We start from the raw sequence: 25,515 nt of genomic DNA on the forward strand, positions 1-25,515 counted from the left end.
ACAACTGCTACCACATCCAATCCCTGCCCACTCCACTTTATCTCCCTGCACAGCCTCAGTCAGGGTTTTAAAACATGCAGCTGCTTGTAATCTGTTGTGGGGGAGCTTCCCTTCCCCACTGAAGAGTTTGGTTTATGTTCTCCACAAGGCTGAAATTGTTTGATTTAATGTATTGTTATTTTGAAAGAAGGATTTGTGGTGTGGGGAAATGGAGAACTTCCCCCCCCGCTCCCCCCAAAAAAACCCCCCAAACATCTGGGGAAATTTGTTAGAGAAATGATGCGAAGAAATATGGAGTAACCTGCAAACTCACGGGGAAGAACAAACACAGAGATCCAAAAAAAAAAAAAAAAAGAGAGAGAGAGAGGGAGATGATACAAACGAAGCTAAACCACTAAGCAAACACAGCGAGCTGGGAACACAGAAACAACACAGACACCGCTCCATAAGCCAGCGCAGAGACCACACTCCCAGGCAAACCCACAATGCACTCGCCACGCATCGCTACAAACCCGCAAGCAAACAGAGAAACAAAGACAGCGAGAGCCGCGCCGGGATGCGAAGGCACGGCCGGGCAGGGCGGGCAGCGATCATGCACATGGGCTCGGGGAGACGCGAGCGGACGCACAGGCAGCAGCATTACCCTGAGCTCAGCTCCTTCTCTCCCGCAATAGGCACCGCGCACCATACGGCTCTATTCCCTCTGGCATTGCGAGGGCTCCCCTGCCACTGAGCTCAGCCCATAAACCACTCCCAAACCCCAGCAGAGGCTTCTGTTTTTTGTTCGGGCCAATGAGAAAAGTATAGCTCACTCTTCCTTCCTCCCAGGAGCAGCGCCGGCTGGTTGAAATCCCTGAGCCTGAAACCGAATACCACAGACCCATGAGCCAACTGCAAGTGCCAGCGCGGGGAAAGGCGCGGGCCTGGCTCCTCATCCCCGCGCGGGAGGGACGCTCCCGGCGGTGGGAGGAGGGCGGCCCCCGGCAGCATCCCGGCACCGCGGGGCCCCTTCTCCCGGGCCTGGGCGCGGGAGCTGGAAGGAGACGGCAGGAACAAAAGCTACCTCGGGGCGCCTCGGCCCGCACCGACAGCGCTCCCACACTGGGGCCCTGCAACTGGAAGCCACAAATTGCGCCGCAAGACAAAAGAAACCATTGTCACCCGAGAGGCACCGGCCCGGCTGCCGCTCCCACCCCCGGCTCACCGGGGAGAGACCGGCCCCGCCACTGCCGGGAGGGCCAGGCTGCTCCTCAGGGATGAACCCGGCTTCTCAGGGATGAGCCCCGGCTGCTCCCGCGGGGATGAGCCCCAGCATATTCTCGGGGATGAACCCGGCTTCTCCTCTGGGATGCGCCCCAGCGGGGATGAGCCCCAGCATCTCCTCGGGGATGAGCCCCCCGGCTTATCCTCACAGAGGGCCCCGGCTCGCCCGTCAGGGATGAAGAACCCGGGCTCTCCCCTCATAGAGGCCCCCCAAGCACCCACCCGTGGCAGCCGGGCCGGCCCTGCCCGTGGAAGGCCCCTCGGACCCGTGCCGTGCCCACCGGGACCGACCTCCGCCCCCGTCTCCCTCCTGGGCAGCGATACCCAGCGCTCTCAGCCCGGGCGAAAACAACCCCAACAACCCCACACCGCGATCACCACACCCCGTGCGCGCACCGGGCACTTCAAACGGACATGAAAGGCCCGGCTCCTGCCCCGAGGGGGTTACGATCCGACTCAGTCGCACAGAAACAACATCCGAGATAAGAGAAGTTTGTTTTCTGCCATGCACGGAGGAGTTTGTGAAGCGACTGCAAATCACCCTCAGAGACCACACTGGGGCCGAAGTGTGTGACAACACTTCCCTCGTCCCGCCCTTGCCGGGTCCCAGCCCAGGTGGAACACCGAGAGTGTGCGGGGTGGGCTCACAGGGACAGACTGACCTCCAGCCGCCAGATTTTGGCACTGACAGCCCGCGAAGATGGTCAGCAGCACGGCGCCCAGCTACCCTCCATGCCAGGCAGTAAAGTGTGACAACGAGAGATGGAAGGTTGTTACCTTTGAAGTTTAAGAATGAAGAGGCCTCCTTTTTTTTTTTTTTTTCTTTCTTTTTTTTTTTTTTTTTGACGCTTAAATTTCTGAGGAGGCATCCACCACCACAGGGAAATGAACCAAGCTGCCAGTTCACAGCGAGTCAGGCCCATGTGCCCCTGGAACAGCATTTTGGTGTCTGTGAAAGCAGGACTCACTCTCCCTCCTGTGGCATGGCTGTTCAGCTCCAGACTCACCACAAACTCTTTTAAACGCTAGTGATTATTTGAGTTACATGTGTGAGGCTGCAAGTCCTCCAATCTCTACACAAAGGAGGATTTGACACAAATGCAATGATGTGAAGACATCCTATTTTATTTACTTTGTGAGCTTGGAAAGCCTTAATGAGAACTCGTACTTGTTGGTCTGATTTTTTGCACTGAATTGTACTTATAGAGCAGTTTTATATCAAAAGCAGTTCACAAATTACATACAAAGTGCACACCAGTCTCTCACGTGCATAAACCAGGGTGTTGGGGGACCTGTGAGCTCCCTGGATTCAAAGGGCAGTCGCTGTCTCCAGAGGCTCACCCTCGGCTTCTAATTAGACCACAGCTCAGCAGAGCATTTTAGCATCTGTTTAAATCCATCCCTACTTGGTAAAGGAATGAATAGAAAGGAATGGGTGGCTGAATAACAGTCTGGGAGAGGGAAAATAGGGCTGAGGACATGCTAACAGAAGAGCATCCTTTTGAGAACAGGTAGATGTTTCACACAAGATACCACATCCTCAGTTGAAGGAGAGCAGCAATATAAAGACCTATTATAAAAGTGCTTAGATATTTAAAGTAATAATAAGAATTTTGAAGGCAAAAAGCGTGTTGTAGTGACTAAGCTTTCATTTTCATTCATTCCCTAGCACAAACATCAAGTTCTTAGAAGTGCCTGTTACTGTTTTTACAGTCATCAAGTCCTGCACCATAGCTATTTTCACTGCCACTGTATTGCAAATAATCTTGCAAGGCTACAAACACAAAACCTAATAAAGAGGATAATAATTTCAGCAGGGCTATTTCCTTTGATAAATGAAAAATCAAATTAGTACTTTTTTTGTTGTTGTTTTGGGTTCAGCCGTATCCAGATTGCTTCAGTCCTGGGTGAATTTAAACAGAAAACTAAATCTGAGCTTGTTTTGATCTACCTAAAAATGGTTATGGTGCTATAACAAGCTTCTGCACCTAAAAGCTGATGTTACAACAGCACTGCCTTTTCCTGCTGCCCTGGCTCCTGGTTACACAGCATGTTCCCACTCTCATCCAGAGTCTCATGTCTGCAAGGCTCTTCTCAGCAACTTGCACCCCAGAATGTGAGAGAGGGGAGGAAGAAACAGGTTTCCTTGGCAGCAGTGAGCTGCTCGCTCTGCTCACCCGGTGTCACCTGGTGGAGTGATCCCACTACTATATTTTTTTTCACACTTCTGCACTGCCCTTCTGTTGGCATAAGCATTTATGCAGCCATGTGGTGGTTTGGGTGGCCTGAAAACTAACCAATTTTTGTGTATTTCTGAGTCAGTTTTCAGCCAGAGCAGTCCCCAGTCCACTTTGCTCTGCAGCTGCACAACGTGTTTTAGCAATGGGGATGGGACAGTGTGGGCACAGGACTGTCACTGCAGGGGCAATGCCAGCTTATACCAGTTTGAAGTTTGCCACACTTCCACCTCAGCAAGCCATCCTCTTCATTTCTCACGTTGCCTTACTGCTTATGAGGTAGTACTTGGAAAGTTTTTTTGACATAAACCGTTTCTCCACTTAATTCGGGCTCCTGTGAGGTAAGCAGTCACTTACCTACAGACAGAAAAATAACCTCATCACCCAGAGGGTTTTTTTTTTTAAAAGTTAATGGTGCAGGTCCAAGTGGAAGGCAGGGCGGGCTCCAGCGCACACAGGGCTCCTGGTAACCGAGGCAGCGCAGCAGATGGAGCGTTCTCTAACTTCACTCCCAGCACGGAACTCGACGTGCAGGAGCCAAGACAGACATTTGTGTCTGGTAGTGCCATCTGTGTCTGCGAAACCGCAGCGCTCTCGCTGGAGCGCTTTGTGTTTGTAGGGAACACGTTAATGGTGGGGATGGCACACTGCAAACTCGCAGGATTGTGGGAATGCTGAGAGCAAGAATGAAATGGAACCATCCCATTCCCGAGCAACAACAGTCATTAATAAAGCATAAGGATATTGACAATTCACATAAAAGAATGAATGGGCAGCATGGAACAAGTGGCAGCTCCGCAACTGAATGTGATCTCCTTAATAAGGGCTTATATCCTCCGGGTACTCACAGCAATAGCTGGGACTAGTATCTCTACAGGAAAGGGCCAGTCTGAATTCCCAAAGATGGAGAAAGCTGATATCGAGGAGTTCACCTTTAAACTGGACAAGTTCAGGCAAAAGAAATCTCTTGAGAGGCACCAAGCACACAGAAACCACTTCCACCTCAGGACAGCCCCTGCCTGAACTGCAGACAGTGGAAGCTCAGAAGATAATTTTTAGGGGTGGCATCATTTTATGCTCACACTGTTCTTACACTCCTCCCAGAGCATCAATGCCAGCACCCAACAGCAGACAGGTCACTGAGAGGCACAGATCTTTGTCCTGATGTGGTACAGCTTCTGTTGTGCTCCCAGACTATCACTGTTTGTTACTGGTTTTATCTTTGTGGCTTCTTGAGACTGATGAGGGGTTTGTGCTAACAGTGCTGTAAATCATCCTTCTCTAGTCTTTGTGAGATGATGCTCACTAGCAACATCCTCATCACTCCAGCTGCATCACCCTCGCCTTTACCACTCACACCTGGTAACTCCTTTTCCCACATCAAACTCTATTGTCACATTTCAAGTGCTCACAATCCTTCACTGTTTAGCTTCCCTGTACCTATCACATCTACCAGTTTATCAAGCTGTCAACCTCCACCTTCCCTTTGCCAGTGACAGCAGCCTCAATGGCTCCGTGTCTGCTTCTTCATCAGGCATCTCCTTCTTCTCTCCCAGGCCACCCTCCACACACGGGAAAAACTCCACATCAAAATCTGTTGAATTGCTACATCTCTAAAATCTCTTTGAAACCTACCATCTGGCATTTCATGATGCAAGCAGTGAACTGCAAGCACATACTCTGCTTTTTCTGCTAAAATCTGTTAGTCATGTTGCTACCTTATCCTTTAAACCATTTCTGCCTTGCTTTGTTTACTTGCTACGTGTTTTTCAGCATGCAGAGTGTGCCTGCTCTAGGAAAGGGATTGTTTTCTTTACTTCTTACCTTGTAGAATCCATGATTCCTGAAGCCCTGAATCATGATTCGGTTTTTTAGCTCTAGCAGATTATAAATAAAGTTATTTAGATGACTAACCACTTGGGAAGCAAGTGCTGCTCTGCCACTGGCTTATTGTGTGACCTCAGGCAAGTCACTTAGGACATTTTCAAATGCATATGTGAAATGGGGCACTCCAATCCATATCCAGTTACCCTAACAAGCAGTTTGATCCTTTCAAAATAATGGAGTATCTTTAGGTTCCCATTAAATCAATGGGGCTGAGCACTGGACCAGGCATTGGAGCATACAGTAGGACCAGGCTTCCCATGATGCCTGTCACAGAGGCTCTTCTGTTATGGAGACCTTTACCTTCCAGAATGTTTATTTTCAGAGAACAAGAGTAAATGCTGTGTATCACTTGCTGACTGCACACTCCTTTGTATCTGTTAGTACCAGTGTATTTTACAGTTTGGAAAGAGTCCTGAGCAATTTTCAGAACACCAGAGGTCGGTTCAACAGCAGAGCCTGGGATGCTGCCAGCATTTGTCTGCCCAATAAAAAATGCCTCTAAATCAGAAACAGCAGTGAAGGGCTTCCATGATTACCTGGTGTTCATCAGCCATACAGGTCATTACATCATTAACAGGAACCCCTATCTCAGCTGCACTAACTCCTATGAAACTTACAGTGCACATTTTGAGGCCTCCAAATAGTTCCTTTTTCCAAACATCATATGAAAAGTTTCAAGAAAGACATTCAAACAGAAGAAAGAGTGAGGTGAGGTTATGCTTGCCCAAAAGCTAGAGCTGAGCTAGGCAGAATCAGGACAAACTGCTCATTTTTGGTCTCAAACATGCCCTGAGCGGGTCCTCTGAAATGAGACACAGCCTGTGCAGTCAGTCCAATATTTGATCTTGCTGTTGAAAAAATCAACAGAAAAGTAAACTGTCATGAAGGGCAGTGGCAGAGTTTCTGGGGAGTCACACACCTAATTGAAAACAGTCTTCAAGTTCATTTCATAAAACATCTCTCAGCTAATAACTACTCAGCCACTAGTGGCATAGGACCTGTGAAGGATCTGAGCCCAGCCTACAGGAGGACTCTGACTACTCTGTGTGACATCTCTGCATCCTGTGAAGTGATTTCTTTGGGCAGCACTTTCAGAGAATTTACTATTTAAGGTCAGTCTGCCATTTTCAAAACCGAGTTGCTCAAAACTGAACAATAAAAGTGCACTTTTCAAAGGGATTTGGTTGAGGACTGTACTCAGCAAACTGCAAAAGGAATTAATCAAGGCAGTCAGGAGCAGAGATTTTTGAAGACTTAAACAGACTTACTTTTTCACTTTGGGGTATTTCATCTCTGAAATAGCATTGGTAGCATCCGTCTGTCTCTCCTTCAAATGCTGTGGCCACATATTATCCACCCAGTCGACTAAGTCCACCTGAAAGCCCACCAGAATCAACAGTTAGTTACTGAACATGTAGTAGGACATACTCCTGCTGGCTAAAACTCCTCCCATGACAGCAGCAGATGCTCACAGACAGGGAGAGCCTTGCTGTTAAGCAAAATTCCTGTGCACTCAGCTTGCTTCCTCGCCACAACTCAGCCCTTTGCAACCCAGAGGAAGGAGAGTTTTGCAGTCAGTTTACCTGGGTGCAAATTCTGTCCCACGGGCACCTGTGAGCACTTTCTCTCCTATTCTGTCTGAATTCAAATGCATTTTTGTAGCCAACAGCCTAGAAATTCCATTTATAAACATTAAAATGCAAATATAAAAGAGATTATAGTATCCCAATACCTTACATTTCAAGGAACATTAACACCATTGTTCTGGCCAAATTCTGGTTTGAGTAATTACATGATCTCCTGCTGTGAACTCCTTCATTGTTCTGCTGGGGTATAAAATTGACCAAAGTTTTTGTTCAAAAGCCAAACTTTTAGAGAGTGTGGGCAGGAGAAAACAGTGAAGCCAAGCAATTGGAAACATCCTGCAAGACGAGGAAGAGCTGGAAAGCGAAGTAGCTCAGGGACATGGAAGCACAGCTGGGTGGGAGCACAGACAGCGACGTGTCCATCACAGGCACATCAAGGACAAGCCTGTGACTCATTCCTTGCTCTGTTTGTGATGGAGCCTGTGCTACATATCTGTAACACTCCCTTCTGGTTATGCAAGTGGGTCACATGTGCCAGGTTTCAAAACAGGGGAAAGCACGAGGCGCCTTGGGAAGCCCCTGGCAGGCTGCAGTGCTGTGCTCAGCCACAGCGTGGCTCAGGAACACCTCGTGTGGGACTGAACCTCCAGTGGGGGGTCAGGGAGGACTCAACACCTGTCCTAGGCCTTGGTGACAGAGCTGTCCCCTGCCTGTGTGCAGCAAGACCAGAGAGATCCAATTCAGCCGTGGTTAGCACCCCACTTGGCCTCCTGACTGCTAATTCTCTTTGAAGGCCTACCCAAAAATGTTATTTGTGTGAGTCAACTCAACTGTTCCAGTTCCCTGAGGATTTTCACAATAGGGCAATTAACACGTGTCACTCCTGCACACTGGGGCTGAGCCCTTTCTCACTGTCTGCACCAGGTAGTGTTGATAAGACAAGGTACTTTGAGAAGAGGCATAAGATTGTGCAGGAGAAACAGGCCCCATTCCATGAATATCACAATTGTATGTCAAAACAAAACTGATGGTTACTGCCCTGATTCTGAAATAATTCCCACATCTGGATATTGCAACCCAGAGTTTACACAACAGGGAACCTGAATCAAGTATTTCTGCCTTAAGTGGGCTCAAAGAGCTCTGCAGAATTCAAGAGAACCACTTAGACAAATATAGCATTCAACTAGGAGCTGACTTTATGTGCTGGACTTCCCCAACACCCTCTCTTCTACTCCCATGGGAATGCAAATCTCTTTTCCAGTGAGATCTAAAAATTCCTGGTTTTACAAATGATTGTGCACTCAGGCCATATTAAACAGCTATGAAATGTGCATTTACATGTGATAACAGGTACCTAACTGCATTTTTCATTTTTAAGCACCCAGGAAATTTGCACAGATGTTTCAAAAGCTTGCTGAGCACAATGAGTTTGGGAAAACCAGGATCAGCTGAACACCAGAAACTCACCAGAGCATTTTCAAATTGCCCACTAAGTGTCTGAACGACAGCAAAAATCTGAATAAACTTCTAAATATGTGTTTAGTATTCGATCTGTGATCTATGTGTAACAGAACACAAAAGTTAAAATTACTTTGACAAATCAGCAGTTAGAACTGCCACCTATTTTTGATCTGTTCAGGCAGAAGTGTGGTGTTTATATTGCCTGCATAGGCAAGAGATGTCCCCAGCAAAAAAGCTGCTGCTGTAACTAGAAAAGGACTTAAAAATCAGGAGGAAAATAAAATAAAATGTCGTCGAACACCCAGCAGTGTTCTGCTTTGAGGGGTCCCTCTGTTCCCTCATCAGCCAGGACTGATGCCCAGACTCTCTGCTGAGTGTCCTGATAGACACCTGGAATCATCTTTACCAATAAGGGCCCAGTTTCACTGCCAGTGACTCTATTGGGAATAAAATCACAGGAGTCTTCTACCTTTAAAAATATGGCCAAATCTATGCCCTTACTTTCCTGCCAGTTCTGACATAGCAGTGATTATGCTGATTTCATTACATCTGGATTTCTACATTTTATACTTGTGTTTTCAACTTTTTCCCTTTGGAGCCCCCTGAACATTTCTTAGCTAATAGGAGGGTTCATACATAATGAATTCAAGCTTCCTGACAGTTTAAGCTTCCTTAGAGGAGGAAAAACAATAGATAGGTACTTAATTCTGGATGGAATTTCCCCTAAATACCTTGAGAGGAACTGTGTATCTGTGCAAATTGCATGATTAACAGCTCATCAGGTACCTAATTCCAGTAAATTAAGTTCCACTGTCAAGGAGCCCAGCTTTCTACTTGGCTGAAAATGAGCTCCTGATGCTAAAGGGACAGGAGTTCCAGGCACTTCACATCAGCTTGGGGATGAAATAAACCACTCCATGGCTTATTTCTGGGAAGATGCTGAAAACAAACCCCACCACAGAGCATCCCTTACCACGTTGGGGCGCTTGACAATGTTCTCCAGCTTGGTGTGACTGAACTCCAGGCTGATGACGTTGTAGAGCTTTTCCCGCTGGGCCTCTGGGGTTTCGTAGTATCTCACAAACTGAGACATGCTCATCTCAACCCCTCTCTGCGTGTTCACATCCATCACATCCACGATCCTGCGGCTTCCTGCAAACACAGAGGAGTCTCAAAACATCTGCCTGGGCTTTATTTTTATATATATACATATATACACATATATATATGTATATTATTTTATAGATATGTATAAATTTTCAATAACTGGGGGGAAACTGGTATTAGAGCATGAGAGACCAGGATCAGCCCCTCCACGGGTCCTGAGCAAGCACACTGAACAAGGAGCTAACTTGGAACTGGACTTTTCACCCAGTGTGACACCGAACAGGTCACCTGGTGTCTCTTTGCTTCACAGAGATGGAGAGAGCAGTTTCCTCCTTTACATGAATTGACATGAGCAGAAGTACATTAAAAATTATGAAGAAGTGATATAATGTGGTAGCAGGGGGCAGGCAAGACAAATAGCTCTCCAAATCATACTGCAATTTTCTAAATATCCATATGTCTCTCAAGATGCTTTTACTCACGTACCAAAATTATCTATAAAGAGCAAACTGCCTTGCATCACTGGCTACTGTAAATTGCTGAACACCTTATACAGATTGCTGAATATTCCCAATTCCAGTCACCACCAGTGGAGATGAAAGCACTAAATGCCACAGAGGAGTGAGCCCCCACTTTGGATGTCTCAACAGAAACTACAGGACATACTTTCAGCTCCTCAAGTGGCAGACATACAAGTCTCATTAGCACCAGAATGTTGAACAGCAGTTTTAGTCGAGCCTTCAGCTTTACACAGATTAATCCACAATCTTCTCTTCGGCCAACTGGAAGGTTTCACCTCTCCCAGCAATTTCATCATCCTAATTAGCAGTTCATTTGCGTGTGAGTGGACGGGAGCCCATGAGAGACATGTCTCATTTCCAGGAGAGAAGGATTCCAGCAAACAAATTTGCAACATTTCCAAAAAATCACTCCAAAACCATTTTCAGCGCCAAAGAAATAACTCGAAATAAATTGCATTAAAACAAAATGGAGGCTGATATGCACCATTACAGGAAATTATTAATAATTACAACACCTGGCCTATCGTGGGCTTGGGAGCAGTATTTCAGCAAGAGTGATAGCCTGGATTGCCTTGCTCCTCTAAAAACATCCTTAGCCCCTGCTAGCAGTGACAGTGACAGATGTGATAATGGTTCTGCGAAGGAACTCAAGACCATAAAGCTCTGAAATCAAAAATAAAAATGTATAGAGTAAATCTGCAATAGTCCCTCTGGCCCATCAAACTCCTCACTCCCAGGCCAGAGAACAGGATCCCATCCTTAGGCTGGGCTTGGGACTGTACAGAGTGTTGCCACCTTGAGGCAGGATGGGGAGAGTTTAGTTATGTGTCAAAAAGCACAAGAATCCTTACATTTGGCATTTGCATGTTTGAACCAGCATATGTGAAATCTAGTCTTGGGTTGGGCGATTTTTTGTTTGGTTGGTTGATTTGGTTTGGTTTTGTTGTTTCTTTAAAGGGTTAACTTTACTCTCCAGGAGAATGGTCTTTTTTCAACTCCACAGGTGAGCAACTGGGATGAAGTCCTGTTAAACAGCCCCTGAATAAAAGCCATCCTGATCTCTGCTTCCAGAGCTGGGGATCAAAGAAATGGTTCCGGCCCAGAGGGGTTAAGGACACAGATATTGAAAAACTGAATTTGAAGGGCTGTGTGGCAGAGCCTGGGATCTGCCATATTACAGCCTAGGTTTGATCTCAGCTTTGCAGGAAGTGACCTTGTACAGCCTCTCAATTATCCTTTCCAAAGGAAAAATCAGCAGTTACCTGATGAATTAAGAGTATGAGGCCCAGTTCAACAGCAGGTTTGTTAAATGTGCACGATTATCAATTACAGGCACAAGAGCTTAAGATTTGAATTGATAGTCTCTTGACTTCCAAATTAAAGAGTAATTTGAGGGGATGTTTTTCTCTTAAGCCACAGTACTGTCAAACAAGCCCATACATAACGATTCCTGGAGTACTGCTCACAAAATTTGAGATGTATAATTACAGGTTCAGAGCTTGGTGTTCACTGCCCACTGCAGAGTAGTTCTGACTTCCTGCCAGCTTTATCTCTTTGGCCTGAAAAGATTCAGCTCTTTCTTCTATCCCCTATTCCTGGGACAAGGTTAGAAAATATCACCCAAAGCAAGGGAAAGAAGCACACAGAGGCTCCAAAAAGCAGTGGTAGGCTGAGAGATCTGAGGTTAGGCTGGATTTCTGAACAGCTCCAACACACATTTTACCATTTCTGTTAACTAGTTCCTAGGTATCCTCTCAGCCTGCCCTATAAGAAGGGATCCCCCTCGGGCCTGGTGCAGCCCTCCAGGTCCCAGCAGGATCCCCGTGACCCTGGCAGCCTCTTGCCCTGGTACCAATCATATTCCTGACTTCAGCTGCACATGGATAACAGGCACATGTATCCCTAGCTGGCAAGGAGCACCTCCTACTGCTGACATGGGAAGCTGCAGTGCACCATGCACCACCTCACCCTTGGCCTTCCCTGGATGTTTTTCCAAAGTAACTCAGTGTGAGTTCCAATATAATCCTATAGTATGGGATTAAGAGGCAAGGCTTCCTCTCTGGCAGAGGATGTGACTCAGAGGCAAAGTGGTGATGCTGGGGTTCACTGTAAGGGATTTTACAGCCTAAAGAAACATCTTCCTCTACTGCTGCTTGCTCATGGAGCACAAGATTCCCAAAGGATCACAAAGACAGTAACTAAGAAACAAGCTAGAACCATCTTTGACAAGGGGAACAGACAACAGCAAGGAGGAGAGGGAAGAATCAGCTGCAGGGATGTAAGATGGAAAAAGCCACCAGGAAGAGCTACAGAAGAGCTGTGCTTCACTTAAAACCTTAAAAACATATCAAATCACTCCAGCCAATGCATCAGTAAAATCCACATTAAAATTAAGGGAGGGAATAGCATATATAATATCTGTTCCCTTTATGTGGAGGCCTAGTGACCAAGATGCTCTGAAGATCCTAACAGATTGGTTTGTGCAACATTCCTATATGCTGCAATATCATTATTTTTTTACATAGAAATGAACACCTGGGGCAAAAACAACTTGTGCAGAGTCCCAGCCTCCCACTGCCCATCCTGGACAAGTTGGTTTAGTACAGAGATTTGCTCCTTTCTGTTCTTGGCTTCTTGGTAAAAATACTTCAAGAACAACATTGAGGCAAACCTTGTCTCCTCATCAGAACTCTGCTTCATGAATGCAGGTTACACAGGCATCAGCAAACACTTTCACAAATCACAGTTCCCCATCCCACCCCAGAAACTCCAGGAGTGATGGGCTCCAGCTCCCAAGTCATTCAGCAAAGCTCTCATTGATCTCCCCTGCAGAGTTTGCACCCCCACTTTCCTTCCCCTATCGAATATTTGTAACAATTTGCCAGAGAGGGAACATTGAATGGGAAATGCTGGGACATTCATCATCTCCTCGGGGGTACAACAGCTGCCATTTCCCATTTCTAACAAGGTGAAGCACTGCCTTCCCCTGCCCTGACCTCAAACAGCTTCAGGTTATCCAAGCTGCCAGACTAGCCCATCTTTTCCTTGATGTGGATTTAGCATGGATATTAGGAGCAGTGGAAGCAAAGCAAACATGAACCACGCAGTGGAATATGAGGAATGCACAGAAGGTGTGAATCAGAGCTGCAAATGACACCAGTGTTTTCTAGGCTGTGGTCTCTTCTCCAGCACAGCACCGGCAGGAAAAGGTGCAACTCCCCCACGGCAGAGGAAAGAGGAAATGTCCTTTCTGTAAGAATGATTACCAAGCCTGTCCATTAAGAGGATAAAGCTACCTTGGGGACTTATTTTAACCCTTTGTGACTGAACTGAGATCTGTGCTCAAGGTACAATGTAGCATCACCAACCAGAAACCAATCCCAAATGCCAAGGGACTGCTCCTTTCTAATCTTTATGCTTCTTACTAGGAAAAAAAAAATCCTTGGTTTATAAAGCAGGATTTTTGGCAGAGCCTCAAGAAATCTGCTTGCTTCACTACTGGGTTAATTGTACCTAAAGACTAAGGCTTTGACTTGCATCCCAGTTAATCCCCCTGGAGCTCCCAGAGACGGAAAGCATGCATTCTCCTGCTACCCACAGGAGACTATTATGATATCCCCTGCTAACAGGGAGGGATGTGAATCCAAGCAGAAAGTCCTTGCTCAAGTGCTATTCCCGACATTCCCTGCATTTCAGAGCCAGGGTAAGAACAACTTAAGAGACACATCCCGATCCCATCGCTCCCAGTGCCACCAGAGGGCACAGAAGAACAAAGGGAAACGAGCCCAGCTCGGACATCGCACCCAGCTCTCCCCACACCTCACCCAGCACAGCCAGGGCCAGCAGGAAACAAGGATCCCCGAGGAATCCATCCCTGCTTTGCAGTGCTCTGAGCCTTTCCTCCTCTCCCCCTCGGCCAGGGCTTTCCAGCAGGAGCCTTTTCAGTGGGGTCACAGAATCTCCTCCTTATGGAGATGGAAAACTACCGGTACCTTCTCCTCCTTCCCCTCTGCAGCTTTATCGTTTGGTATAAAGCTGCCAAATTACAATAACCCATGTTAGGAGCCATTAATAAAAATGAAATAAATGTTTAAATGTTTAAAATGTTTAAATGTTAAAATGTTTAAAACAATTTTGGTATCTCTGTATTCTACACTATCAAGACCATCTTTGCATACTAAGAATCCTACAGGAGTTAAATGATTTTGTTAAGTGACCTGTTAATCTGGCAATGGCTGAGTTCCTAATTTTCCCAAACACAAGTACAAAGGAGCATTGATTGGATCAGTGCAATCCATTCTCTTTTTATTTTTAGGGAAGTGCCTCTGGCAGCACCACACCCCACAAGGAAAGGCCAGTTTAGTTTTTTATGGCCTCATTGACACTGTATGTTCAAGCCATACTTGCCTCTTTCTGCTCCACCAGCACCATCAAATGGTGGGAAGAAGAGCTTGGCTGTGCCTGGGGCATCTGGCAAGGGTGACAGAGCCCAGGCTGTGGCCCAGCCCAGCTCCCAGGGATGGAGCACTCCTTCCATCCAGGAGAGTTTTGGGGAGATGCCTGAGATGATTCCAAAGTTCCCAGGTCCTCGAAGGTCTCAGCCCCTCGTTCTGGCTGTGCAGCTCTGACCTTCTCTGGCTTTGGCCCTTGCACTCCTCTGACTTTGGGGCAGGTAAATTATTGAGATATCATGATAGAATTTTCCTTTTTTCTGGTTTTCTAGTTTTCTGCTGGTAGTGTGAACTGCACCAGCTCACTGAGGAGCTGGGCACACAAAAAGCTGGACCAGGAGAAGGACCAGCACAACCCCAGCAGGGGTGGAACAGCCAGAACTGGGAGGGAACCACTGCCTCTTCCCTTAGGCTGCTTTTCTCCCCTCTAAAGCCTCATCATCAGCATATAAGGAGGAACCCTATGGCCTTGATTTCCCTGATATTTGGCAATTAGGGAATTGAAAAAGACCTTCAACTACCATTCAGGTTAGCACTAAACATGTGCATGACACCAGCAATCTTGCAAGTCCTCTCTGGTCTACACTGGCATTTAAAGGTGTCAGAGGGTTGGCAACACCCCCCCACATCTCATACCCACGGTTTAATGAGGACCTGGGAAAAAATACGCAGCTGTGATTACACCAGACCTTCAAAACAGGCTGATATTAATATATATTTTTAGGATAAAGCACTACACTTGAAGGTCATTTTGGTCTAAGGTAAATTATGACACTAAAGCATAACAACTAACATAAATTATTTAGGATTTTGGGTGCTATTCCTCCAGAATAAGACAGCTCATTTCTAGTTTGGGTGAGCTAAAGCAGAGGATGGTTATTGCAGAAGAACAGTTATTCTAAAATATCTGTTCTGCTTAATTTCCCCCATGGACAATTCATCTTTAAATCCACCTGTAGACAGAGGCTTTGAGATGCTCATGATCAAATAACACGTCAGTTCAAACTCACTTTCATGTTCTGACATCATGGAAACACGTTCTTTTGAGGTTGTATTTTCATTGTAATGTTCATTCAAAGCGGGTTTATTGCTGTTTATATCCGGACATGAACATGACTGTTTTTAGCAAAACTGTCCCAGTTTAACTAAGACCTTTTTAAAGAGTTTGACTGTGTTAGGCAAAGGACAAACCTAAAGAGAGCTCAAACAGGAAGCTGACCTCTAAAAATAGAACTGGTTCTACTTCCAAAATGGCAAGTCAGCGGACGTGCTAAACATAGGCAAGCAAGTGTTATAATATTTCATTTTTACTTCTAAGAGCAAAAAAAAAGCATGAAGAGGGAGCATCAAATACCTTCATTGCACAGAAGCCCTAATCATGGCTCAAGGCTCACTCACCAGGCACTTCTGATGCACAGAGCCCCAGTGGAAACTCATGACAGAGATGGAAGGTTACATCCATCACGGTTTAGCCCAGCATTGGTTAGTGCTGAGAGCTAAACATTAAAGAAATATAAAAATAATAAATATATATATATATTACTCCCCCTCTCTGTGAGGGAGGATGAGTTTTGTGCCAGTTCAACTTTCTGAACCACCTCATTGCCAGCACAAAGGCAGGGGATGGGAGAGCAATCCCAGAAGTGGAGAGAGAAGGAAGAGAAGGAGCAGGACACCAGTTTAGACTTGCTTAATTGATATGGCAAAAAAAGCAAGTTGTTGGATGCAATGGGCAGCACAGGGAACAGAGACACTATCCCTGGGCACGTAATAGGCAGCAACAGCAAAAACCAAATGCTAGTTTAGATGACAAAAAGATGGTCTGGCACCAGAGCCCAGAACTGGAATTAGAGGGAGAAGTTTCTATTTCCAGTCTCTCAGGAACACTGGGTAAGTTTTAACCTCCGTCTGCCCCAGGTCCTGGTTTCATGATACAAACTGTTCACCAATACTCAAGAAACTGATGAGGCTTAAATAATTTTTTAAGCAGGGTCAGCTCCCTGCCTCTTCCCAGCACAGTTCCACAAACTTCAGGGGAAGGATGTGCAGCAGCACCAGCGCTGTGGGAAATCCCACGGTGACACCAACCACAGCCCCAGCTCCCTTCTGCTATCACAGACTGGAGCTTATCTTCTTACACAATCAGCTATTAAGAGGCACAAACTCGGTGAGTGTTAAATGAAGCAACATCTTCTGAAAGTCTGCAATACACCACTTGATTAGACAAGAGATTTCCACTTTAACGTGCACTGCTCCACCTCAACACCGGTGGATGCCAATGTCCCAGAGGGTTCCTCCAGAGCTGCTACAAACAGCTTCAATTTTCAACAAATTAGGCAGAGCCCTCAGACTGGAGAAAAATCACTAATGGAACCTTCACTTGAAAAAAATCCATTCAGAAACCCTGAAGTCTAGTTACTAATTTTAATTCTGCCCAGGAGAGAACCCAGTGCAGCTTTGTAATTCTTCCGAGCCCTGAGCAAATGTGGAGCAGATCAGAAATGACATTACATTGTCTGACTGACTGACAGGACTGCTGGTGTCCCACGAAGAAGGGACAGATCCCATGATAACCAAACAAAAACACACCTGTCAAGTCCTACTGGTCCTGCTTAAAGCAAAGGGTGTTCACCTCTCTATCATTATTGGTTCGTGATCGGCACGAATATCCTAATAGCACTTGCTCAAGTCTGGAAGGATTTATCTGTACTGCCTCACAAGCTACTATGGGATTAGGGAGTAAAATGAGTTCTGTACAGTAGAGCAGCCTCATCAAGGAGACAGGGATACAGGAAAACAGGAGAGGTCGCTCAAGGGAAAAGAAAGGAAGAAAGGACAAAGACAAAAGGATGAGCCAATAAATCTTCAGTGCTGCACTTGGGAAAGAGGAACCTGCTGGACAGAATTGCGGTCACTTCAATAAATCAGCATATTTTATTTTATTTTTCAGATGCTTCCTCTTTGTAGTACTCAAATTTGAAAATAAATGCAGCAGCTAGAAGTCTGGCCAGCCCACACCAACAGTACATATGAACTCCTCTGCTGACAGACCATTGGTTTGACTCCATCTGACCTTACGGGCACTGGGAAATTTATTGTTTTCAGTGGTAATATTTGTTTGTTGATTTTAGTCGAGGTCTGGCTTAGCAGATTTCCCAATTCAGAGCATGAAGCACGTTGACAGTCCCAACAGCATTGACTGTGAGGACATTTGGAACTTGATTTTAAAAACAAAGTGTTTTTAAAAAATAGTGGGAGTTTTTAAAACAAGTTTTAGTCACAAAACAATATGATGGAGGAACAATCTATTTTCATGGACTGGATCTCAGACACATCTTGCTGTCTAACATCTGAGACAAATCACTGGGCCCTGACATACATACACTGCTTTCTGACTCTCCATTTGTCCCTTTGAAAAAGTCTGTAGGCAGGTACAAACTCAGCTCCCTTAAAGCACAGGTTTGGGACTTGTATCCTCAGATCAATGGGAATAGCAGTGGCATGCAATTATTTTACAGTCCTTGTGAGGAACATCCAAGTTCAGCCTCCTCCTGCAAGGAGTCACCCTTATCTCCTGCTTTCCAAGTGCTCCTGGATGCCCTGCTCCTCTCAGCTATTGGAGAGATGGATCTCCTGTGGATCTGAGTCCCTTGATGAATTTAGGGGGTGACCTGCAGGGTCCTCAGTCTGAATCCTCACAGGCTGAAGAACATGTTCACAAGTTGTTTCTTATGAAACCACACAGACATTGGCCTTCCCAACCACGAGAACAATGAGGATGTTTCATTAACTCAGTTTTGGTTAATATTCCAACCGTCCCATTTACACGAAAAGGAAAAAAGCAGAACCCAGGGAGCAAAAGCAGAACCCAAAAAGCAGGCCAGGCACAGGTCACACCATAGGCCACAAAACCCCCATGAGAAATAAGAGCAGAAGTCTTACAAGGAATGGAAATATTTCATCCAAGTGACTCCCCTCCCAAGTCAGTGATGACTCCTCTCCCCTAGAAGAGCCTGGTCCACTGTGTCTTGTAAAATGCATTATTTGGGCACTAGGAACAGAGCAGAGCCCTCCCTGATTCCTCCTTATCCCTCCACACAGGACTCCTGGAGACTCAGCAGCTTAATGACTCCTGACTCAGCTCTTCTGCTCTTCCCAACGTGGCACTGCCATTCACAGGACAAATCCCCACTCCGGGGGAGGACCATACATCTTAATCAAGACTTACATGCAAGTCTGGGGGCAGACTTTTGCACTTCCTTTGAGCAGCCACTTTAATTTTGGGAAGTGCTCCTTACAACAGAGCCTCTCTAATGAGCCTCCCTCCTAACTCCTCTCCTTCTCCAATTTCACAACTTCCTTGAAACAAATGGAGCGTTGCTCTATAGAAAAAGCAACACTGGGTCCCTATTCAGCAGAAATGATGGAAAGTATTCTGAGCTGCAGTGTGTGGCTGCTTTGTCCTTCTTTTGTATCTACATGGCTAATTTTCTTTCACAGGATGGAGAACTGTACATTGATTAAGACAAAATTTCCCCTACTTGCCCACAGACCACACTACGAGCCTCTCGACTTGCTTTGTAGTTGGATGTGAATTCAACCATGATACAATTTTCAGAACAGATCAATTTGAGAGGGGCAGCAAACACGCAGGAGGAATGAACCAAAAAAATCGCTAGAAAGCAGCTACTCAGGGACACTTCTCTGCTTTGCTTTCAGAGGTTTTGAGTAGCTACTAACAAAAAGCTGAACATTTGCACAGCCAGCTCGGGGACCGTTGTGCTGGCACACCAGAAGAAATGTATGCTAATGTAAAAGGAGTGTTTTACACGGTCTCTGCCCTCCCTCCTGCCTTTAACCATCTGACCTGCAGTCACCACCACCACGATTTTCTCTTCCTTGGAGACAACACTTATGATTCTTGATTCAGTAGTGAATGAACTTTATACATCTATATATATGTATTCATCTATAAATGTGTGTACAGCTTTTAACAGATATATAAAACACATTTTATAAACCCAGACTAATCATTACCTACAATGTTTGCATCTCTTTCTATCCCCCTTTCAATATCACCTACTTCCAGAAGCATGGTTTAGGGTGGTTCTTGCATTTCTGTGGAGTACCTGGCACATTTAGTCTCATTTTAGCTCGAATTCCTGGGCACTACAACACTGTATGTATTTAACAGAACAAAAATGGCTGGATGAAAGATGCAGAGCCCCACACAGCTTAATGGCTGTTAGGTACCCTTGATGAGCAGTAATCCTTTCTGTCCCAAGTGAATTTAAATTATTTACATCAGCCTTACATTAACCAGGCAGGGAACTTGTTCCTCCCCACTGCAGCCCCTGCACAGAAGAGGCCACAGCTCACCACGTTCACTGCACCATTTACACTTTACAGGAAAACTAGAGGCTGAGACTCCCCAGATTCTGTCTGTAGCACCTGGGCAGATCATTTCTCCTTTCAGCCTGGTTTCCATATGGGAAAAGAAGGTTACACTGTTTACTGTGCACTGTTACATGGCAGAATTGCTGCTGCTCCTGGACTGAGCAAAATGTTGTGCTACCAAACTTCACAAAGCTTCCTAAGGGCTCTCCCCTGTGAAAAAACCTGAGCAGCCAGGGAAATACTCCTCTGCAGCTCTGATTTCATCCACTGCTGTTAAAGGAAGTTCAGTTGTTCTCTTCAGTGCACTATGATGAAGTCCTTAATCACTTATTCACTTAGTGAATAAAGCATGAGCAGATGTGTAAGAGCACACACAGCATCTCCTCCAGAACTTGTCAGCAGCATGAGGGAAGGCTGACCTGCACTTGCAGGGCCAACCCCCACTATTTATAGGACTTTTCCCTTGAAAATGTCTGGGATTTAATTATGTAATTTATTCTATTATCTTTCTCCACTGACACCATGATTATAAACTCATGGTTGAGGCACAGACCTTCACAAGTATTTCTTTAAACACTCAATTTGCAACTGAAATTTCTGGCTCAGCTCGTGTTCTTTTGGTGTTTCTAACAAGAAGGTAAACCCCAGCAATAATCAGGTATCTCCTCAGCTACTCCCACTGAAGAAAGCAACGGGATATGTAGAGCCTGGGTTTTCCTTTCACCCTTTGTCTTGGAGATCAAAGCCTGCTGCCAGGTCTTTAAAGATTTGACAGAATCACAGAAATCAAATATCGAAATGATCTATTGGGTCCCATCTTGTGCATCATCTTCTTGGGCCAGATAAAGATTGCTCTCTGCAAGAGTTACTGGAGCTTGGTCGTGTTTGCTTTTTATTTCCATACCTCAGTACACACATTTTAGCACAATTAAAAGCTTTGCTGCTTTCAACTTTACTTGGATTCTTTGTACAAGAAACACCAAAGCCTTTCAACACAGTTTGTGAACACAGCAACTAAATGAAGGGAACCAATCATTTCCTACCCAAGTAAGCATCATGGCCCAGTCCAGTCTGCAGCAACAGATTATAATGGCAAATTCCATGACAGATGATATATTCCTCGCTGCTCCTACACTTATTTTTTGAATTCTATAAATAAACCCTTAGTGAGTTGGTTAAATAAAATCAGTCAGTGAGTTGATGTCAGTTGTTAGACCACCTCATGAATAGTCTAAGTCCTGTACTTGCACTGTTCCCACTGATACAATGCCTGGCTGGGCACGGTGAATTCCATAGGACAATGCTGCTGATCCTACAGAAGTGACCGCCGTGGTCACAACTTTAACCTCTTCAGCCCAGGGATCACAATAACCCAAAGTCTCTTTTCTTTCTTACAATCCTCAGCATGTTTGAAATCTCCCCTTTTGCCACTCGCTGGGGTTGGAAGCTCCACTGTGGGGATGTACAATAAATACCTACCCTGGCACACAAAGCTACACCAGCCCAGAGAGGGAGGAGGTGATGCACATCACAGACCAGCAGCACCACTTGGATTTGTTTAGTGGTTTATTTCGTTTATTTGGGTATGAGTGCAAAAACTGGTCAATAGCCATAGACTGGCAGTCCGTTGCAAGCAAATTGGAGAGAGGTCAGCTAAAAATTAAAAATAAAAGCAAATACATGCAAACTGGCCATTACTGTTCAGAGAGAGACACTGTGCTTGTGCAGGGACTGCACTGGGCAGGTTGTGACAACCCAGAGAGACAAAGGCAGTGCAGGCCAGTCACAGGCACTGCAGATGCCACAAAAAACAGATGTGCTTCTAAATTCAATCAGTGCCAACCCAAGCAAACTACTAAAAAAAAAATCCAATAAAAGAAGTAATCAAAGAAAGAAAAAGGAGCTCAGACTGCCAGACTGAGGCACACATCCATGTGTGCTCCCTCTGTTTCTCCTTTACTTGGTTCACAGCTCCCAAAACTACTCAATGTAGTACTGCTGCTATGTCTTCAGATTGTGTGATGTCCATGAAGGATAATATAAAGACAAAAATCAAACAAATGACAAAATGGAAGCTTTGGCTTTCTGACATCAAAGACTGAAGCAAATGATTGCATTTGGTCCTTGAATTCAGGTGTGGCAAAGGCTGGAGATGATGCACAGGGGCCACGGGAGCCCTGGCTGGCAGCAGCCTGCTGAGCAAGGCAGTCACTTTTCTGCTTGCTCAGCCCTGGGCAAGTTACTTCACTTGTTCTGCAGAGCAATGGGCACAAAACATTCACACAGGTATGACACCTCTGCAGAAATAACACTTACCAAACTTTTACTGCAGATGTGGCAGATGTTTAAGGACACTTTAAGAGGGCCAACGACCCTCAATCAAATTTTAAATCAGCTTATGAAGAGATGACAGTGACATTCTGCCCTTCAGAGCTGGCAGTCAAATCTACCTTAAACAAGGAAATGAGAAAGCTTAAGAGTTATTAAATTACAACAGAGTTTTACTTCTTTCAAGAGTTGTCTCAAGTTCTTAAGCAGGCCAGGAATTCCTCTCCACTTCTCCATTTGTATTCTTGGCTCACAGCCAGTTCAGAGATCAGACAATTTCCAATTGCTGAAATTAATCCATCGTCTCAGGTTTTAAAGAGCATCCAGGATATCGTTTGTGTGGAGGTGGAGTCTGGTTATAACCATTATCCCAACTGTGCAGTTTAAAGGGATGGGTCTAAAGCTGCTGTAGGGAAGAGTGTTTCATACACACATGGGTGCACAGTTGGGCACACTAAGGTGCAATCAGAAACAGGAGGTCATGAACATCACCCACTGAATTACAGCTGGTAGCTGCATTTTTTAAATAAGGAAAACCAAAAAATTCCATAAAGCAAGGGCAACGTTTCTTTGGTAGTCTGACAAAACACTAAAGAAGAGACACCTAAGCTCAAGTAAATACAAACAACGACCAAAAAACTCATCTCTTTTTTTGCTCCTTATTATTGCCACAGACCCGAGTTTTCAAAGGGAGATTTAAAAGCTTGTTGTTACTTCCCTGTGACTTACAGGTATTCCACTCTGGAGGTGCTACAACAGTCACCTTAGAAATAGAAAGTAAGATTTCAGAGACCAAAGGCTCAGTAACTTCCCATGGAATTTATGTGCTTTGGAAAAACCCAGCATCACATCTTTAAAGTGTTCTGTAACTAATGTGTTTCTCCTGATTCAGAGGAGAAAAGAGAACAAATGATAGGCTTATATAGCACCAGCACACTACTATGATGAGCACTTAAAAACCCAACAAGTTTAGAGAGAACACAACATTTTTCAAGCCATGTTCTCTCTCTGTTGACTCCCACGCACAATCAGATGCAGAGTTATGATCACTCCATTTCACATTCCCAAACATCCTTCCCCTCCCAGGTTCAGCAAGGGATTGAATAAGTTTTGAAAATACCACATGTAGAAACACAAACCTGGATGTTCAGGATATCAGAGGGGTCTGCTAAAAAAATGCAGGGACAATGACATATTAACATCTCCAGTGAAAGGAGATATTAATAAATCAAGACCTTTCATCTGCTTTATTTGAGCATCAGACTGTGAGTGTAACATATGTGTTAACCTAAAACTAGAAAAAAATTATCAGCAATGATATGCAATAGAAAAATTGCTCACTGGTGTTTCCTGAGGTCATTAGTAGATAATTTAGAAACCTGGCCTGGAGACAGGAACTGCCCCCATATGCTCTCAGTGTCAGTGAGGCTGTTCCATCCAGCACAAATTCCACAGCCACAAAATCAATTTGCCATAAAACCTGTGATTTTTCAGTAGAACTTACAGGCCATTTCCCAAATATTTTAGATCTTTTGAATCAGATTTTCCACCTATGGTGCCAAAAGTCATCAACTGTATTACAAAAAGAGCAGGTGACAATGTTCTTGACCACCACGTTACAGGCTCAGTACAATGACTCCAAAGGGAGTTTGCCCAAACATGATAAAAAAAGACCCATGATGTGGTATCTGGCCAAGAGCACATCCAGGGATTGCAGGTCCAGCTGTGAGGAACTGCACACTTTTACATTAAATTTAATCTCCAGGTTAATTACAAATGTTATTTCTGCTCCATTGTTTCATAAAGGTGATTTTATTTATAAATATCCTCCCGCTTTGCTCACCATGTACACAGGAATCTCCACCCCCTAATACTTCAAAGGACATCAATCTTGAGGAAATGCAACTCCCACACTTTGACTGTTATACAGGAAAAACAATGTTGTTATGCAACACTACGCTGTTCCAAAACATCTCAACGTCAGACCCTCAGCTTCAGCTTCAGAGACAGAAATGGAGTTTATCAGCCATGGAACAAATTCACAGAAAACTGCAAACAGGTCCAGGTGATTACAAGGTTTCTACACGAGGCTCCTCTGCAGCAAAGAGAGAGATTCTGTACCCACAAATGTCACAGGCAGGTATTTAGGAAATCCATAACATTTAGGACTTCAAATACTCAGATTGACCAAGAGAAATGTTCCCAAATATCACTTCCCACACCACTTCCCTAACATTTTCTGTCAGACATTTGGGGCTTTTTTCCTGAATTTATAAATGGTCATAAATTAAACAACATTGCTGAGTTCTGTTTGTGAAGGAAGGTTATCAGAGATAACCCCTTCTCTCACTGATAACCTCAAGTGAGCAGAAATGAGGCACGAGTTCCTCTCCTTTGTTTTTCTTAGCTACATCTTTTCCAGACTTGATTTTCCTATTGATCATTAAACTCAAGGAATCATTTCTTTAAAAATTGGCCTTTCAGAATGCAGCATTTGAGCTAATTTAAAAGATTAATTCCTGTCACAATACAGGTAAATAAACCCAGTAAATTCTAACTAGCAGGAATGCAGTTGAAAGGCTTCATGAAGGACTGCAGCCAACACAACCAACACCCAGCTTGTTCCATGGAGATCACTATTCAGTAACAATTTCAGATAACAATAAATAACACACCCATCTGCAATAAAAGCAGATTTCAAAGAAACACACTGTATAATCTCCTACTCAAAATGTAGCTTTTCTTAGAGTTAAAAAACATTTACTTTGCAAAGATTGCTAGGAAACATTTGATGATGACAGTCACCACTTCTCTGGTTTGTGTCTTATCAAAAGCCAGGCAGTTTGCAAGGGTTTGTGCTCAGCCTCTCTTCACAACCTTCCCTCAAAGCACTGACCTGGCCTGACACTGATAAATACTGTGGGGAGAGCACAGGCAAGAGGTGATACGGCTCCAATCACACCTTTCACAAACAGATGCTCCACAACAGATTAAAAAAAAAAAAAATAGGAACTCGATCAATAGAGCTGCTGCTTTCCAGGATCACAAAAGTGTGTGCAGAACACCTGTTAAGGGCAAAAGCATTCTCTCCCTTCCAAATGGCCAATTATCCAGCATGAGATCGGAGTCCGGTCAGCACAACTACTAATTAGGGTTCTCCCAGCCTTTTTAATTTACAAATTGCCTCTCCATTGCCTTCTCCCAGATTCTGAGAGTTACCACAAATGTCTACAAACACAACTGGACAAGTATTTCAAAGCAATTCTGTTCTGTATAG

The 25,515-nt window shown here is 44.9% G+C and overlaps 1 protein-coding gene across 7 annotated transcripts in view; it reads right to left on the minus strand.

The window, feature by feature from the left end:
• The window catches only part of KDM2B (lysine demethylase 2B), a 116,424-nt gene that overhangs the window by 74,107 nt on the left and 16,802 nt on the right, over positions 1-25,515 (minus strand). For 6 of the 7 annotated variants that reach the window (XM_027651969.1, XM_027651972.1, XM_027651966.1 and 3 more), the window contains 2 exons: positions 9,408-9,586; positions 6,656-6,762 (listed from right to left, as the gene is read on the minus strand). In XM_027651969.1, coding sequence (XP_027507770.1) covers positions 6,656-6,762; positions 9,408-9,586 — 286 coding nt within the window. Of the gene's footprint in view, positions 1-643; positions 901-6,655; positions 6,763-9,407; positions 9,587-25,515 lie in introns of those variants that run through there. The other variant, XM_027651970.1, reaches the window with a different exon arrangement.

The sequence above is a fragment of the Corapipo altera genome, unplaced genomic scaffold, assembly GCF_003945725.1.
Source record: "Corapipo altera isolate COAL_440 unplaced genomic scaffold, ASM394572v1 67, whole genome shotgun sequence".
Classification (NCBI taxonomy): domain Eukaryota; kingdom Metazoa; phylum Chordata; class Aves; order Passeriformes; family Pipridae; genus Corapipo; species Corapipo altera.